General features: G+C 35.5%; 2 protein-coding genes across 2 annotated transcripts in view; both read left to right on the plus strand.

Moving 5' to 3' along the window:
- The window catches only part of LOC105440223 (C-type mannose receptor 2-like), a 35,027-nt gene that overhangs the window by 14,429 nt on the left and 3,305 nt on the right, over window positions 1-17,293 (plus strand). Inside the window, exons 15-27 of the mRNA XM_030972660.1 lie at window positions 509-621; window positions 1,189-1,315; window positions 2,068-2,150; window positions 2,781-2,897; window positions 3,601-3,672; window positions 4,095-4,127; window positions 4,379-4,543; window positions 7,908-8,078; window positions 11,746-11,859; window positions 12,338-12,577; window positions 13,493-13,699; window positions 14,015-14,184; window positions 15,079-15,103. Coding sequence (XP_030828520.1) covers window positions 509-621; window positions 1,189-1,315; window positions 2,068-2,150; window positions 2,781-2,897; window positions 3,601-3,672; window positions 4,095-4,127; window positions 4,379-4,543; window positions 7,908-8,078; window positions 11,746-11,859; window positions 12,338-12,577; window positions 13,493-13,699; window positions 14,015-14,184; window positions 15,079-15,103 — 1,637 coding nt within the window. The remainder of the gene's footprint in view (window positions 1-508; window positions 622-1,188; window positions 1,316-2,067; window positions 2,151-2,780; window positions 2,898-3,600; window positions 3,673-4,094; window positions 4,128-4,378; window positions 4,544-7,907; window positions 8,079-11,745; window positions 11,860-12,337; window positions 12,578-13,492; window positions 13,700-14,014; window positions 14,185-15,078; window positions 15,104-17,293) is intronic.
- The window catches only part of LOC584452 (macrophage mannose receptor 1), a gene marked incomplete in the record, with an annotated part of 61,999 nt that continues 61,816 nt past the window's right edge, over window positions 17,111-17,293 (plus strand). The window contains 1 exon segment of the mRNA XM_030972791.1: window positions 17,111-17,227.

A 17,293-nucleotide genomic window follows, 5' to 3' on the forward strand; every position in this document is an offset into this window, starting at 1 on the left:
TTTGTCGACAAACCTCCTTTGTGAATTTGGGCCACTAGGTCCATGCTGAAAGGCTTAAAAATGATGAACTTCACGCTGTATGATTCCCCGTTTATTTAAAACTACAAATGTGTTTTGCATGAGTTATTTTTTGCTTAGTGATATCTAACGCTTTGTCAAAAAAAAAATATGAAGACCGATCATGACATCTCAAAGTCTATCATTATAACGATGACGGTATATCTATTGAAGTTACACATTTGCATACTACATAAACCAAAAACATAATTCGTTGAATGCAGGTTGAATGTCTTCTAAATTTTTTGCTTCATTAAATGTAAAAAGCGATGTTATTCATCCTGGTGATCAGAAAGTGTTTATTAAAACTTAAACCTGAGTGACCAAGAGTGGACCGAGAGAAGAAAAATAAAAGCTTAGGGAAAACATTTGAAAAAGAACTGAAAATAAATAGAGAGCACTGTAATAGTTTTTATTCTAGCATGCGTGTACTTTATCTCTTTTCTTCTAGCGTGTACCCCGCATGTGGTATGATACAGGGGATGGTACAGGGGCCCAATCCAGATCTGTGGAGCGTGGATGAGTGTAGCGTTAAGAAACGATTTATCTGCGAAAAACCACAAGGTAAGACAGACAATTTTCTGTTTCCAATATAATATTGAATACCAAGATGCTGCCATATACACAGGTGGATTCAGGATGCTTGATGAGATGAAGATTTCCCACTTTTTGGAAGGTTTTTTCGAAAGAATGCAAAATATGGAGATCATTATCCAAAGTCGAACCACAATGCACTTTCGAAATTGAAATGACATACACCACCAGACTTTCTCTTCATTTTCAAAGGATTAACGTAAAAACAAAATAACCAAACATTAAAATATACACATGAACAACATACTTAAAGCAAATACAGATATCAATGTTTAGGGTAATACATTTTACACTATAAAATAATAACGTAATACCCGTTAATATATTGTGAGAAGTGGATGGATTATCAACATAATTCATCATGTGTATGAATGAAGATGAAGGAAGATGAGTGTTCTTAAATATTTTGAATAGAAAATAATTAAAGCAAGAATTGTAACATCCCGAAAAAACTGAAAAAAAATAAACGACAGCAAACATTAATTGTGTAATTACATTTCCTGCATTTGCCTTATTTGGAACATATTTTCATCTCAGGTACTTGTGCGGATGGGTGGACACTTCATGGGGGAGAATGCTACCAGTTTAACGTGCTCAGGAGAACATGGACTGATGCTAGCTACTATTGTAGTTCTCAGGGAGGATGGCTGGGTACCATTTTTGAGTGAGTACAAACCTGTCAAATACTGTTACTGCACCTCAATACTCCTCTTCATCTGTTCTCCCTCTGTGCTTGTCTCTCCGTTTACATGACTTATCTTATTGTCCCTAACTCTACCCTACCACATTATGTACTCTCTTTGTTAATGTCTTTCGTTCCTATTATCATTCAGTTTCTTCTCTCCATCTCTCCCTCTCTGTATTTTAACTATCTAATATCTGATTTCCGTTGGTTCATCCATTCACCCATCTAGGCTGTATCATATTCTGTTCTGGTTGTCTTCTTTGTCATGCACATGTATTATTAATTGAAATTATTTACAATTTGTTAAAGGCTTATGTATACTTGCCGTTTTATGTTTGATTTTATGTATAGAAATAAATAGACCCCAATTTTTATGAAAAATTTATGTTTATTCATTCTCATGACCATCAATTATTATTTGGATGAACGCAGCAAAAATGTTCATCTAGCCTAGTGGGGGAAAGGGGGTGATTACGCGTGTGGGTTTATGATTTACAGATGTGTAATAAAGTAAAATCTACTCATTAATGTTTGGGAACCAAAAGACGTGTCCAAGTTCGAACCAGGGGTAACCAGAGTGGTTGTGTAGGCAAAGCAGAAAGGTGACCGTAACACTATACTAATTTACATTTCTTTTAAAGAGCATATCTGCCAGGAAGCGTCTTGAACTGTATGCTCTGTTTATCATCAGGTGAATAACTTCTTACCTCCTTATGTTCCTTTTATTGTAGTGGTGCAGAAAATACTTTCATTGCCGCAAACATGGGTCGTCTCCAAGATGAAAATATTGAAAGCATGTGGATTGGATATTCAGGTAGGTGCTTATCTTTCCGTGACCGTATAATGTGTTAAGATTAAGATTCTTGTTCGGATGAATTTTGTTAATGTTACACTTTGCTAAAATAGTTATCTCTCTGCTTTTAAGCACCTTCTGCGTCAAATGTTTATTAATCTATTTGATGGAAAATATTTTCATCTTCGAATAAATTTCTTGATTGATATCGTCCTGAAAACAGAATTAATTTGGTTACCGTAATCTCTCTACTTGTCCCTCTAAACAAACACAATGAGATCGATAATGGAGCAGACCCCTGAAATCACTCGGAGAATTGTGAGCTATAGATGACTGAAAACTGAAAGGATACCTAATGACAAGTGTAACCTGAATAGGTTTTGATATGTATTATTGTAAATACTTGAGAATTTGTGTTTTGTCATTAACATTTTTTTGGTAAGTATATGAAGCACCCCGTGTTCTTGGTGGATATGTTGCACACTATCATTGTCTGCAATATTGTTATATTAATAGTATCATTATCATCATTATTTAATTGCATTACATTAATACTATTATTATTATTATTATTAGTAGTAGTAGTAGTATTAGTATTATTATTATAATTATTGTTATTGTCCAGAAATGTAAACCTTTTATCTACTCTAGATTATATCAATGATGGCGAATGGGCGTGGGTGCATGAGACCAGTTCTACCTATGACAATTGGCCACAACAGCCGAATAATACTTATGATCAGGCAGACTGTGCCTATCTTGATACAGGTATATATAAACAATTAATATGCAATCCTAAACGTGTACCAATCACCTATACATAGTTGTTAAAAGCTAGAAAGTATAAAGTATAGTATAGTCTACTCACAAGTGGCTTTCATTTTGATTTAATTTGCAATATTTATTCAAAGAAATAATATTCGAAGCTCTCATATTTACTATAGCGTGGCGACATGGAGCCCCTAAAATTCGGAGCAAAAATATGTTTCGGTGCTTGGTACGTGTAAGGGATTCGAGACGCCAATTAATAGTCAAACTAAGAGCTTCAAATATTTCATCTACAAAGATATATTGCAGTTTAAAAATGAACTTTACAGTGTCATTAATTTTGTTAATTCTTCGACATTTAGTTCATTGATGATCATCCCCTTGTATAGTATAGAGGTCATAGATCTTTAAGGTTTATCAAGGGCGAAGAAGAAGACAAGTAGGTGTATGGGTGAGTGTGTGTGTGTTCCTGAGCGTGTGCGTGTGTATGTTTATGGCAGCTCCAAATTACCGTTTGAGTCAATATATTTATGGAAATTGAAACATTAAATTAAGGGGTATGAATTAAAAGCGATCCGTTAAAGACGATCACATTCACGTCACTAAAATTCTTCATAATTATGTCTAAAAAATAAAAGCTGGTTTTATTACAGCCATTTTGTATTATAAACGCCGATTTGTTTTTTTTTTTGTTTTTTTTTAGCTGACACGACAGGAGCATGGAACCAAATGCTATGCACTCTATTGGCTGGATTTTTCTGCAAGATCAAGGCTGGTAAGAATATTACCTGTTATTCATTGATTAGTCATTCTCATTGATATCAAATCTTCTCTAAGAATTTTTTTTCTTCAAGAATTGACAGTACTGTAGATTCCCTTTTAATTTTTCCTCGAGGTGAATCGGCTGTCATTTGATAATAAATTGTCTGGAGTCACTTTGGTGCTCACGGGATATGGGCGCACCATAATTTGCGACAAATATTAAAAAAAGAAACATATCACAACAACAACAAAGTAGTGAAGTAGGGCGAGGGCAATTAATTTTTTATTTTTTTTTGGACGTGAAATCTAATAATCTGGTATTTAAAATGAATCTTTCATTATTACATAAAGGGTTCTAAAATCTGATGGATGATGTAAGGCGATATTAATAATACACTCTGTTGCTAAATATTGTTATATTATGTTTTGTTTCAGGATCAACCGTGACACCAGTGACAGCCCCAGAGAGTAAGTATAATAATTACATAGTTTAAATCTTCTAAGAAATGTATTGATCAATCTCTATGACACTTTAGATTGATCTATAAAGATGTAAGGAGATAATTTATTTAACACGAATATAATATTATTACAATTATTTCATGAAAAGAGGTGATACAAAATATTTCGACTTCATGAGCAACAGTTTAAAAACGAAGTTGTATCTTTAAAGACCACGATGAACGATACTGGTGACACTTTAATGTTTTAATCTTCAGAGGTTGGATCATGTGAGCTTGGTTGGGGTCTGTACGACGAATGGTGTTACTACTCCCCTGCTGTTGAGAAGACCTTTACGGAAGCAGAAGCAGAATGTGCTGCTTTGTTTTCGGGTTCACATCTGGCCAGTATCCATTCCATCGGAGAACAATCCTTCATCACAGGTAAGAAATCATTGTTATCTGGACATAAATGTTACATATCATGACCGAGTAGATTTTTTTAGAAAAGAAAAGAAAATTAAAGATTAAAGTAAATTGAGTTATCTAATTTTATCTTATACTATATTATTATAGAATTATAGAAACCATACACGTTTTAGATTGATGACACAGATCGATCGATAATTATCCGTTTACAGAAAGACTGTATTACATCAACGCCTGGACATGGATTGGTCTAACAGATGCAGATGAAGAAGATACCTGGAAGTGGACTGATGGAACTGACGTAAGTTTGCATTGTTTAATGTTGTTTACCCTTCGTCTATCGCTCCCTATCATTGAGAAAAGATAAAAAGTTTAAAATGGCAACTATAAAGAGAGCGTCTTATCTTTAAAACCAAAAGATGTCATAAAAGTATTAGGTACTCGTCGAAATAATTAGTTTGAAATATACCAGTGATTTTTTTCTTTTGTCCACAGAATGATAAATTACGTCATATTTTCATTGCAATATTTCATTATAAATAGCGACAAGGTATATTGGTCAATTTTCAACAAATTGTATTGTTTTTTTCTGAAAATGTTGTAAAAGACAAACACGGTAAAACAAAATGCATATAAAACAATGTTATTGTCATTTCAAATTTACAATTTAAATTAAATAAAGGTATTTTGACTTTTCTTCGTCTTCTCATCTCTCCAACATTACCACCAACTCTCTCTGTCTTGTTTTACTCTTCGTTTCCGCTACGATGTATCCCTTTCCCGCTATAATATCTTTCCCGCCACTCACCCTTCCCGCCGTACACTCCTTCTATGGCTATCATATAGTTTGATTACATAAACTGGACCCCTGGTGAGCCCACCAATAGTTATGGCAACGAAGACTGTGTCCACTTAGACGACTACTTTTATAAGATTGGAACGTGGAATGATGTCAAATGCAACAATCTTTACAGATTTATTTGCAAAATGCCAAAGTGTAAGTAGAAGCCGAGTGACCCTCAGCTGCAAAAGGCATTGTCACGCCATAATGTTATGCACATTGAATTGAATTGAATTGATCTTTATTTCATTCTTCATCAAAAACATCATAACAAACATATAAAATACAAAACAGCCGTACAAGTTAAAGAGAAACATTTACAATACAATACAACAACACAAATATATATGAATGTGGAGACAGATAGGAAAGCCAAGGGCTTTATTGGTGCTGCCACTAAAACAGTAATAGAGTATAATATAGTATTATATTGTTGTTTGAAAAGGTGATTTAAAAAAAATCCTAAATAGAGGGGAGGGGGGGGGGGGGGGACAAAAACAAAACAAAAACCAGACCGTGTACAGAATCAATCTTTATATTATTTTGTTGGATTAAAAATGATTTATATCACTTTTTAAAAACGTTAATTGAAGGACTAGATTTTATATCTTGAGGTATATTATTCCACGATTGGGGCCCTTTAAAAAATATAGATTTCTTTGTTACATTTAGTCTTATTTTATCTAAATGAAAATTAGAAGAACCTCGAGTATTAAATAAATGCAATGTAGAATTAAGAACAAATTTGCTGGAAACACTAATTGGTATGAAATTATTAAAACATAAGTACATAAATATTGCAAAACTATAATTACAAAGATCTAGGACATTCAAAAGTTTTAATTTTAGAAATAAAGGTTTAGAATGAGCAAAATAATCGGCATGTAAGACTAAACGAATAGCTCTTTTTTGTAAGCATAAAAATCTTTTCATTGCATGACCAGGCAAGGTAACAACAATTAAAATAGAAGATATAATGGCATTATAAATCATAATCAAAATATTTGAAGGAAAATGTTTGATTTTATTTAAAATATCTATACCTTTAGAAATATTCGTGCAGATAACATCAATGTGCTCCTTCCAAGATAATTTACTGTAAATTGTTACACCTAAAAAAATTCATAGAGCTACAACGATTAATTACGTTATCATTTAAGGAAACAACCAACGTGTCACAATGGATAAACATATTAGAAAATATCATATAGTGAGTTTTTCTAGTATTTACAATTATTTTTTAGAGATCAACCATGAATTTAGTTTCAATAATTCATTATTAAAATCAAGAATCAAATTTTCAATATTGTTATCGGATAAAAAGACACTGGTATCATCGGCACATTAACAGTGAATCTCTCGTAAAAAGCGGGAGATTAAGAATGGTCATGAAGGGTTGCCATTCATGCAACATGGCTTTCAAACGTGAACATGTGAGAAAACAACAAGAATAATAGCGGATTCTAAACATATCCCAAAACCGACAGCTCAAGAACAGTCAGTAATGTTGTCCCATGTTTGTATCTGAGTGATTCCAAAACTAATTCGTGAGAGACGTGGTAGGGGGTGAGGAGGCGGAGAATATAACTTAGAGAAAGGGAATTGGGGAAAATTACCATTGAAATAACTCCAGCGATGCATTAATCCTTTATGAAAACCCAAATTGCGCCTGGTTACAGGACAACCTCTTAGAATTTATCTCCATGCCATGTTCTCCGCCTTCTCGTAAAATTTAGTACAATTACTGGAATAGGGCCGCTGCGCTGGTGAACCAAACGATGTCAACAACGAAGATTGTGTGCATCTTAGATATTTTGACGACCATCAGATAGGCTTGTGGAACGACGTAGGGTGTCACGAAACTAACAGATATATCTGCAAAATGCCGAAGTTTAAGTTATCATCCGAGGACAAAGAAAGAAAGACCCAAATATCGAATTTGATAGTACCTTTTCATCACTCTGATGTTTCAGATAAAGATAACCTTTACAGAAAATTAAGGAAAGTGATATATTCAGTTGATATCCAATATACACTAAAAATATTGCTTGTTGTTTTGGGGCGAAAGTGTCAATCAGACGTTCTTGTTCTTTATTTTGTTTGAAAATAAAAATTTATCTTAATCTGAAAGTGAAAATGAATGCGTTCGTTTAACTCCCCACAGATAACACTGCTCCTGTCACCCAGGCTCCGGCTATAACACGTAAGTTGTGAAGAAAAACATATAAATAGTAGTAGCACTAGTAGTAAAGCGGTAGCATCAACCATAGTATAGTAGTAATAGTAGTATTAAAGGTAGTTGTAGTAGATTTAGTAGCAGCAGTAGTAAAAGTAGTAGTAGTAGTAGTAGTAGTAGTAGTAGTAGTAGTAGAAGTAGTAGTAGCATTAACCGTAGTATAGATGCTTGTTTGTTTTTCATTATTATTATCATTATAATTATTATTGATATCATTATTAGTACTTTTAGTTGTATTTTTATCATCATCATTATTAATGTTATCATTATTGTTATCAATATATTTTTTCCTTCTTCTCCAGTTCCTCCTAGTGGTCGTTGTGGTAGTGGTTGGGTATACGATTCTGGTAGTAATAACTGCTTCAAATATTCGACCTCTGAACTGACCTGGCCCATGGCAAATGACCAATGCCACTATGAGGGTGGCTATCTGACTAGTATTACTAACCAAGCTGAATCGGAATTCCATCGCAGTAAGTATAAAGAAGAGTGGAAATATGGTGAGAAATAGGTTTTGAACTTTCTCATTCTGTTGACGTAAGTTTGGAAGGTTGCCATAGAAGAAAATCACTTGAAAGGGACTTGTCTTCAAATGCAATCATATTTAAAATGTAAAATACATCGATTTCTGTGCGCAGTGCTTAGGATATCTGACAAGACCGATTCAATTTTTTTCAAAGGTTTCATTTAAAATTTTCCCTTGAATTGGTCTCTCCAAAGTCTTTACCATAGTTGATAGTATACATTTACAGATATCACATCTAGTCTGAAAGGACTATATACAATTATGAGGAGACCTGCGAGAAAAATATGTTGAAGAAACTGATTGATAGATTTGATTATCTACCAAGGAGCTGATTAGGAGTGTCGTGGTCGAGTGGTTTAAGTCGCTTGACTGGAGATGCGGAAGTTGAGGGTTCGAATTCCGACACAGCACTAATATCCTTTGGCAAGATATTAACCTGCACTTGCTACTCTCCACCCAGGTGTTAAATGGGTACTCGGTAGGATGCGACCATCATTGTTGGTCATACAGTTTTTGAGCGTCAAGTAACGCCTGGCTGGAATGCTCCCCAGGGAGTGGAGATTGTGCACACAGTGTGTGCGTGCAAGCACTGAATCCAATGACCGGGGTAATAGTATATTGTAAAGCGCTTAGAGACATTTGGATTATAAAAGCTAAATATTATTATTATTATTAATATTATTGTCAAATGACCCAAGTTCCTTCATTTACGAAGTCTATTTTGTAATGGAGTGATTAAATTACATTTATATATATTACAGAATCTCATCTAGATCTCAAATTACAGCAGGAATGGAGTAACTTATTGGAGTATCTTCTCTCATTTTATATTTTTTATTTTAATCAGTTTGCGTGTTCAGGTCTAGTGAACTAATCACCATACTATGGATGACAAGGTGATTAATGTCCCTAGGGAAGACATTAATCGTCACGTGCCTCTTTTAACGTAAAGGGTATACCTAGTTTGGCAGCTTGGCCCGATCCAGGGTAGAACTGTGTCGACCTTGTGAAATCTGCCATGAGAAATCTTTTGGCTAAATATTTTCACATCATAATTTCAGCTATTAACATTTTCGTTATTATATTGTAACCGACAGTGTCTGTACTCTACTTCAAATTGAATTACAACACATGGTCATTTTGGATCGGTCTTCATGATACTAATATGGAGGATGGTTATGTTTGGAGTGATAGCGCCCCCGTCTCTTATCTCAACTGGGACTCAGGTATTATCATTATTATTACTATTATTATCATATCATTGTAGAGGTATCGTGATATAGATCCAGGGTTCAATCCAGGGGTTAAGGGTTCGAATCCCGCCCCGGCACTAATGTCCATTAGTAAGACATTGATCCACATGAGCCACTCTCCATCCAGGTGTAATGGGTACCTGGCAAATGATGAGGTAATGATAGTTTCAGGGCCTTCAGAAAGAACAACGTTAATGTTGATGACGTTTCACTGGTTGAAAAATCCCAAATTTATTCTCTCATCGTTAATTAATTATACTATTTGTACTGCGTCCTGTCTGTAAAAGAGACTTGATAGTCCTGGAGCCATTTTGGATTTATCAAATACCTGTGTGACTGTCTGTGAGGCGAAACGCTTAATAATTACAACGACTCGGGTTTTTACAGGAGTGTCAGTTTATTTTAGAGTCATAACCATTAAGGGGAATGCACTCTGTCTTTGATGAACGAATCTTTTATATTTACTCCTTCCACTGCTTTATTCCGTTCTTCTTCCTTCACTCCATGAAAACTGTACATGATAAAGCATAACAGGAATGCATAATAAGTATGTTTTCATGAATATAAGTTTCACAATATTAAAGTAGCTATAGCATTCTACTAAATCAAAGGCATTGTCTGAATTCAGTGTCTAACTCCTTTCCATGTTTGCTTGTAAAGCTTATAATTATAAGTCAGACACTTGACAAACCTCTTTGATTTCATATAGAATGTCATAGCTAACATACAATTAAACTTATATCACCTTTATCATATCTAATTCAGATTTAACACGGTTTCAACTAAAAATGTGCCAATATTTATTGAGCTTGAATGACTTATCATAGTCAAGGAATACAATAACAAAGTCATGACCTTGACCTGTCATTCACATAAATATGCTCACATTCCTCATCCATTTTCATCATAGAATGTCTTCTTCTGCTTCAAACGTTTAACTTTACTATTTCTTTCAACTTTAAGCAAACCCAAACATCAATTATAGATGTAATGACATATTAAATGTTCAATAGATATCTCTGGTAAGGTAACTGTAATAATGTGGGTACACAGTTTACACATGTTATACATTGCCATACAAATTACTGTGCTACTGTGTAAGTTTCATACAATGTAAACATCTTAAAAACTACCTTTTTTACATTCATTTTCATAATGTTCAAATATGTGGTTTAACTAACCTCTGTGCCTCCATAATACTGTAGAAACAGCTCTCAGGAACAAAGGATGCTCCCAAAAACCACAGATTTTCCTCACAAAACAGAAATCATGTTGCAAACATGATCATTTCAAATCAGCCAACAACAGGTAGCGCCAAACCAGTTACTGACCTTTAAATTAGAAAAATTTAAGAAGTGTCATAGTTATCTTTGACCAAACGCTCTCTGTAGTTATATTATTGCAATAGCAAGCTAAATCAATAAATACTAAATAAAATGACTTTAACTGACAAATACAAAATTACAACTTTCACAACCTGTGTGTATACATGTATAGGTTGTCGTCGTTATAATTCTCATTAAATGCTTCCAATATTGATCTGCATCAAAAGTTATAATTCTGAGTAAAGTTGTTACATATTAGCAGGCCCACATACTGAGTTCAAACGAATCAACGATCAATCGGGTTACTGAATAAAGTGAATTTTAGTGATTTCATTCATACAAACTTTCAAATGTCGTGGTTTGAGCCACAGCACAAAAAGGTTGCATTGCTTCTAACCAACTGGGTATTAAAGGTACTCTATGTTCCCTTTGCAGACCAAAACAATGAAAAGTTTAAATTTCAACGGCATTTGAAAGATAATACTAATTTAGAACTTCCCTAAAAAAGAGGGGGCTTGAAAATGTCTTAAAGTGGGAAAATAACGACTGTTTATAGTTGTCAATCAACTTAAGAGCTATAGAGCCAGTAAGTAATAGTCTGATATGATACATAACTTATTGCAGTTGGATGCTTAGTACATTCATATGCAATGATAACCACGATTTATAAAGAGTAGAGTTGGAGAGCATGATGTAAGCATGATAAAGGGCAATGTTGTAATTGATTCTATGAATGGGATGATAATACACTGTAAAACTCTTCATCAGTTACTTGTAACTGGAAAGGCGGAATATGACAACATTATTAATATTTTATATTTTATTTCATGGGAACCAAACGATGCCTATAACGGTGAAATTACGTTGAGCTTCTATGTCGTAATGGATCATTATAATAATTTTCATTCTTACTATTTAATTGTGATTTTCAAGGGAGCCCAACGATGTTTATACCGATGAAAATTACGTTAAGATCCTATGCCATAATGGATCATTATTGTAATTATCATTATTACTGTTTCATTATTGTTTTCAGGGGAGCCCAACGATGCTTATACCGGTGAAGATTACGTCGAGATCATATGTGCTAATGGCAAATGGAATTCCCTGCATGGCGATGTATCAATAGGTTACTCCTGCAAGAGAAACAGTACGTGCTTTTTTGAAAACATATCTAATAAATCATCTTCGTTGGGTATCTCACTGTATATGTTTTTCTTACTTTTCAGTCTACAAGTGTGTTGCTCGGTTTAGGGTCAGACATTTTGAGGTTACCAATGGTAACTTCGTCCGCAAAACTTGCTATTTAAATAGTAAAACTATAATGTAGCATTTCAAAACACGAATAGCTGGTTACGATAGCTTTATATTGCTTATTATTCATAAGTTATCAGTTTGAAATTAACATTAAGTAACTGATTTAAAATTTAAATATCAAATTAAGGTTGCCGATTAAATTAAATAATCACTGTCGTTCCAATTATCTTCCTATTTATTTTGATATTTCAAGAACATCGTATTCACTGACTAGGCCCCCCCCCCCCCTCCTCCCGCCATGCACAGGCCAATAAGTAATGTATGGCATAATAGACATTGTGACGTCATTTTACTTATTACATCCCATTCAGGTTTCATTACGGATCAGTTCAAAGTGTTCCCCAACAGCCGCTTGGACACGGTCTCGATTTCCGTCTCCAACGTATGGCCAGAGGAGTGTGCTGCTAGTTGCTACAATGCTGGAGAAAACTGCAGGTCTTTTAATTACTACCGCAAGACACGCGAATGTTCGCTGCTATCTGTCGATCAGTACTCAGGCTCCGCAGATCTGGTGCCAGAGAATGAAGATCCTTACGATTACTATGAACGAGGTAGGCCTGTCGAGTATTCATATCGAAAAGACTTCCTGGTTTATATGAAATAATTCAGTAACACTGTGCTTAATAATATGAGTGAATGCCCTTCTGGCTACTGGAAGTCTTAAGGCTCCCTCAGATATGATAATAATAATAATAATAATATTTATTTTACATAGCGCTTAATACAAAGTCTCTAAGCGGTTAACCGCCGCAGTAGAAAAGAAAATTGCCACGGACTAATTTTATGGCAACTGCGCGGAACAAAAGGTCCTGCGCATATTAACTGAGCGCTGTGTATTATAAGATTATGAATAAGATACAGAAATTTGATGTGTATCAAACTTTAAAATATACTTTAAAAAATGCCGTCATTTTGCGGCGTCATATCTGAACAAGACTATTGATGCTTTAGGAAAAGCCTGTCATGTATATACGATATCATAAACTTGATATTAATTTAATTATTTCATACTATGAGTCTTTTAAGATACTGAGCATGTAAGATTCCGGCTCCAAATTGTTTTCAAAAGAAAAATACTATGTTTACACGCAGGTATTTCTTTTATGACGAATTTGTTAAAATATCAAAATCTAATCTACTGAAGTGATTGACGGAAAACTTATCGCACCAAAATCCAAATGAGCATGCTCAGTTGTGATTTACGGACTGTAAATCCGGTAAGAGAAATCTCATTCTATTGCACAAAAAATGAACTCACCCCTCCCCCCCCCCCCCCCCCCCCACACGGGCCCCAAAATTGCTCGATGGGTCTCATCAGAAGGCATTTTGCTTCATGAAGTTCCATTTTAAATATAATTTTTAGTAGACTGATTGGTAAAGAGAATTACATCATGCATTATATTTTTACACAGAATTTTTCATCCATCATTCTAAGCATTTCCTTATCAATTCTTTAGACTTCACAGGGCCAACAATCCAAGTGCCAACAACCATCGGTCCCTCGTATGGCTGTGGAACGGGTGAGACTGGCTACCGCAGCTACTGCTATACATTGGTTACTTCAGAGTCAACCTTTGATGGCATGCAGAGTATCTGTGAACTCCGCAGCGCTAACCTGGTCTCCATCGCTGACGCTAGCGAAATGAACTTTGTCATCAGCTTGATGCAGACTGGTAAGAAGAAAAAAAAACGTTAAGAACCCACTGCACTATTCGTATAATAGTAGGGAGAACACATCTGTTGTCCTGCACACCCCCATTGAGTTTAACCGACAGGAGAGACTCCGAAAGTTATAGTGATTCAGTTCGCTTTTCGCCTCCCAGGCGCAGGTGACGACAAATACTTAATAATAATGGTTTTACAACTCCTGTGGATGTACATTTTACCTGTATAATCATCTTGATTAATACGATTGGAAGATCACCCCTTCCTCTAGAGAACAGAAATGCATTCACAACAACACTCTTCTGATCTGTTTTTCATAACAGGCAATACCGCGACCACTACGATAGGCTCAGCTTGGTTAGGTCTGTCTGACAAGGCAAATGAGGCGACGTACGCTTGGAATGATGGTAGTGAGGTCACCTATACAAGCTGGGCAGCAGGACAGCCTCAGAATAATGGCAGCGACGAAGACTGTGTCACCCATAATATCAACGTAAGATCTAAACCCTTATGGCTAGCTCTCAATGCCATACAATTGTATTCTAAAAAATATACATTTATCAATCCCCAAAGATCTATTTTTTGAAAGTTTTACGAGATAGAGCGATGTTTTCTGATCGATACAGTTTTAACCAATCAAAAGCAAGACGCACACAATCTACAAACGTACCGAAATTCATATATTCTTTTAAAATGTTTGATGTTTTGATCGCAGTTCTCGAGTGATGGATGGCTGATTTTAGATTTGTCAAATCTCTCTTCACAACGTTGACCCACATGGTCCTGTCTTGTTAAGAGTTGCGACTTTAATACCTGGGTTGATCTTAAGTCCTCCAATCAACCGCAAACTTGTAAACTCCTGTACATACTTGAAAATGAATGTTGCTGTTGATTTGATGAGTCCTTTGAAAAGATTTGTCTCAATATTGTTTTCAATCCATTGCAAGAAATAGTTGAACTGAATCAACGTTTAAAGACATATGGTCGCTTGCTAGAATTATTCACCTTTGTCCAACATTCCTAAGCCTATTCATATCATAAAGACATTGTCTCCTAATAACGGCATATCGTTTTTTTTTTATTGAGGGGTCCCCTCTAAACAAATTGTTTGGACCATTTAAACTAATATTTCCACTGGTAAATTTTAAAATGCATCCTGGCTTTTTTTTTATATAGTGTTTACTTGAACACAAATCGGTTTGTATCTCAGTTGATTTGGTATAATTGATAATTTATATATAATACTTGCCCAGTAGGTAACAATGGTTACCTAATAAAAATAAAGGTTTGCTAATGTTTGGATCCGTCCCTTTCTATTTCTTCTTCTCTTATCTACAACCTTGTCAGTTGATTGTAATTCTTTGTTTACGTTCTCTCCTTGTTTTAGGCGGCACCTACGGTCACCTGCTTGTGTAACTATTGTGTATGCGAATTTTTAAATAAAAATACAGTTAGATTAATAGGGTGAGCCTCATGAAATTGTTGTGACTACATGTTATTTGAACCAAGAACATCTATAATTTTACCAATCAAACATAACTTTATTTCTAGCTGGATGGATGGCTTGATGAGTCTTGCACAGGAACCCAACATTACGGCGTCTGCAAAACACCTAAAAAAAACACTAATGTTGTAGCACCAGTAACTGACGGCTGCCCAACAGTAAGTACAATCATAGAACATTATTAAATACTTGAATACATACTTCTATGTAATACAGGCGCGTACAGGGGGGGGGGGGGGGGTTGGGGGTTAAACCCCCCCCCCCCTTTGGTATTTTTTTATGTGTAAACCCCCCTAAATTTCCTTAACCCTCCCCCCTTTTGGATTTTTTTTTTTTTTTTTTTAATTAAAAAAAAAAAAAATTCCCATGGCTGACCTCAAAAAGATGACCTTACCCCCCCCCCAACGGAGCAAAATGTCAAATTTTCAAATTTCGATACCAAAAAAAAAAAAAAAAAAAAAGTGTCCTCTTATTGAAGTGGCTAGATTTCGTGAGGGCTAGGCAAATTTCTTACAAAGATGACCCCTTCTAACTTCAAGTTCTCAAGACGGTATTGTCCAGCGCTTCATCGTAAGATGAATAAGCTGAACCCATGATCAAACGAAGGGCACGTTTTGCACTCTCTCAATTTGACTAGTTTGGAAAAAGGTAAGACCTGAGTGCCAAACGGGGGTAGCATACTCGACAAGGGGGCGAATGAAACCTGTATAAATGGTCAACAAATCACAGACTGGGATCCGAAACGGAAGTAGGGCGCTTAACATATACATTCTCTTGTTTGCTTTACGCACCATTTCTTGAACATGTTCTCCCCATTTCAAATCTGAATGTACCGTGACCCCAAGTATTTTCACTGATTTAACCTGGTTTAGAGAGTGATCTGCAAGTGTTACGCTTAAGGGAAGTAGGTCAGTCTTACCAAAGTACACCCTCATAGTGCGACATTTCTTCACACTGAGACGCATGTTATTTTCACCACACCACTGCACCAGATTATCGAGTGTAGGTTGTACCTCACTGATCGCGCTCCGTGTGATAGATTCAGCGATTGTCATTTCATCCACGTATTTCCAGTGGGCCAGGCCGGATGATGTAAGAGCGTCATTGATCAAAATGAGAAAAAGAACTGGGCCCAGCTTACACTGACGCTCATAAAGTCGAATGTATACTATTATCTAGATCTATTATTTTTAAATAATTTTTAAAATAATTTCACAAATTGGGGTAAAACTAAAATATTCCACCTTTATGAGCGACAGTGTAGTTCCTTGGGGGACTCCAGCTTTGATAGGAGTCCATTCTGACAGACAACCACGATATCTAACACACTGGGTGCGGTCTCTGAGGAAGTCAACAATCCATGGCACAACACTGGAGGAGGGACACATTTCACAGAGTTTGGCTATAATTACTGAATGATCTACCCTATCGAAAGCTTGTGTAAAGTCGGTAACTATTACCGTTGTAACAGATCCTAACCTATCTGCATTCTTCGTTAGGAAATTTATGATATCAATCAGGCAATGGCTGGTGGACATGCCTGAAAGCAGCCTGATCTACTACCAAACTGTTTAGAGTCAAGATTGGGGTTCACATCTTCGAGAAGGCTCTTTACAATGAAATGTTCAGCAATTTTGGCGAAGTGATCAGTCAATGCTATGGGACGTAGGTTCTCGATAGATGCCGGTTGCTCTTTTGGTATTCGAGCTACAATAGCTTTCTTCCACTGCTTTGGTACCACATGCTCTGCGAATGAGCTGTTGAGAACCTGACATAATGGCGTACTGAGTTCAATGGCAAAACAACTTCACAACTTTTGCAGGGATTTCGTCAGGATATTCATCCAGGTAGTGTTATTTAAAATTTGTCTGTGAAAATTAAGTATGGATAATGCTTACCATGTGTTTTTTTTAAGGAGTGGTTGAAGTACATGTCGTCGTGTTACCAGCTGGTAACTGACCAGAAAAACTTGGACTGATGCAAAAACAGACTGTGTGAATAAAAATGGTAGACTTGCCATCATCAATAACAAGTAAGTCCTTCTTCAACTCATTCTGTCTATAAACAGCTAATTCATTTAGCGTATTTGAATACTTTT

This window comes from Strongylocentrotus purpuratus, unplaced genomic scaffold (assembly GCF_000002235.5).
Source record: "Strongylocentrotus purpuratus isolate Spur 01 unplaced genomic scaffold, Spur_5.0 spur5_scaffold_6, whole genome shotgun sequence".
NCBI classification, from domain to species: domain Eukaryota; kingdom Metazoa; phylum Echinodermata; class Echinoidea; order Camarodonta; family Strongylocentrotidae; genus Strongylocentrotus; species Strongylocentrotus purpuratus.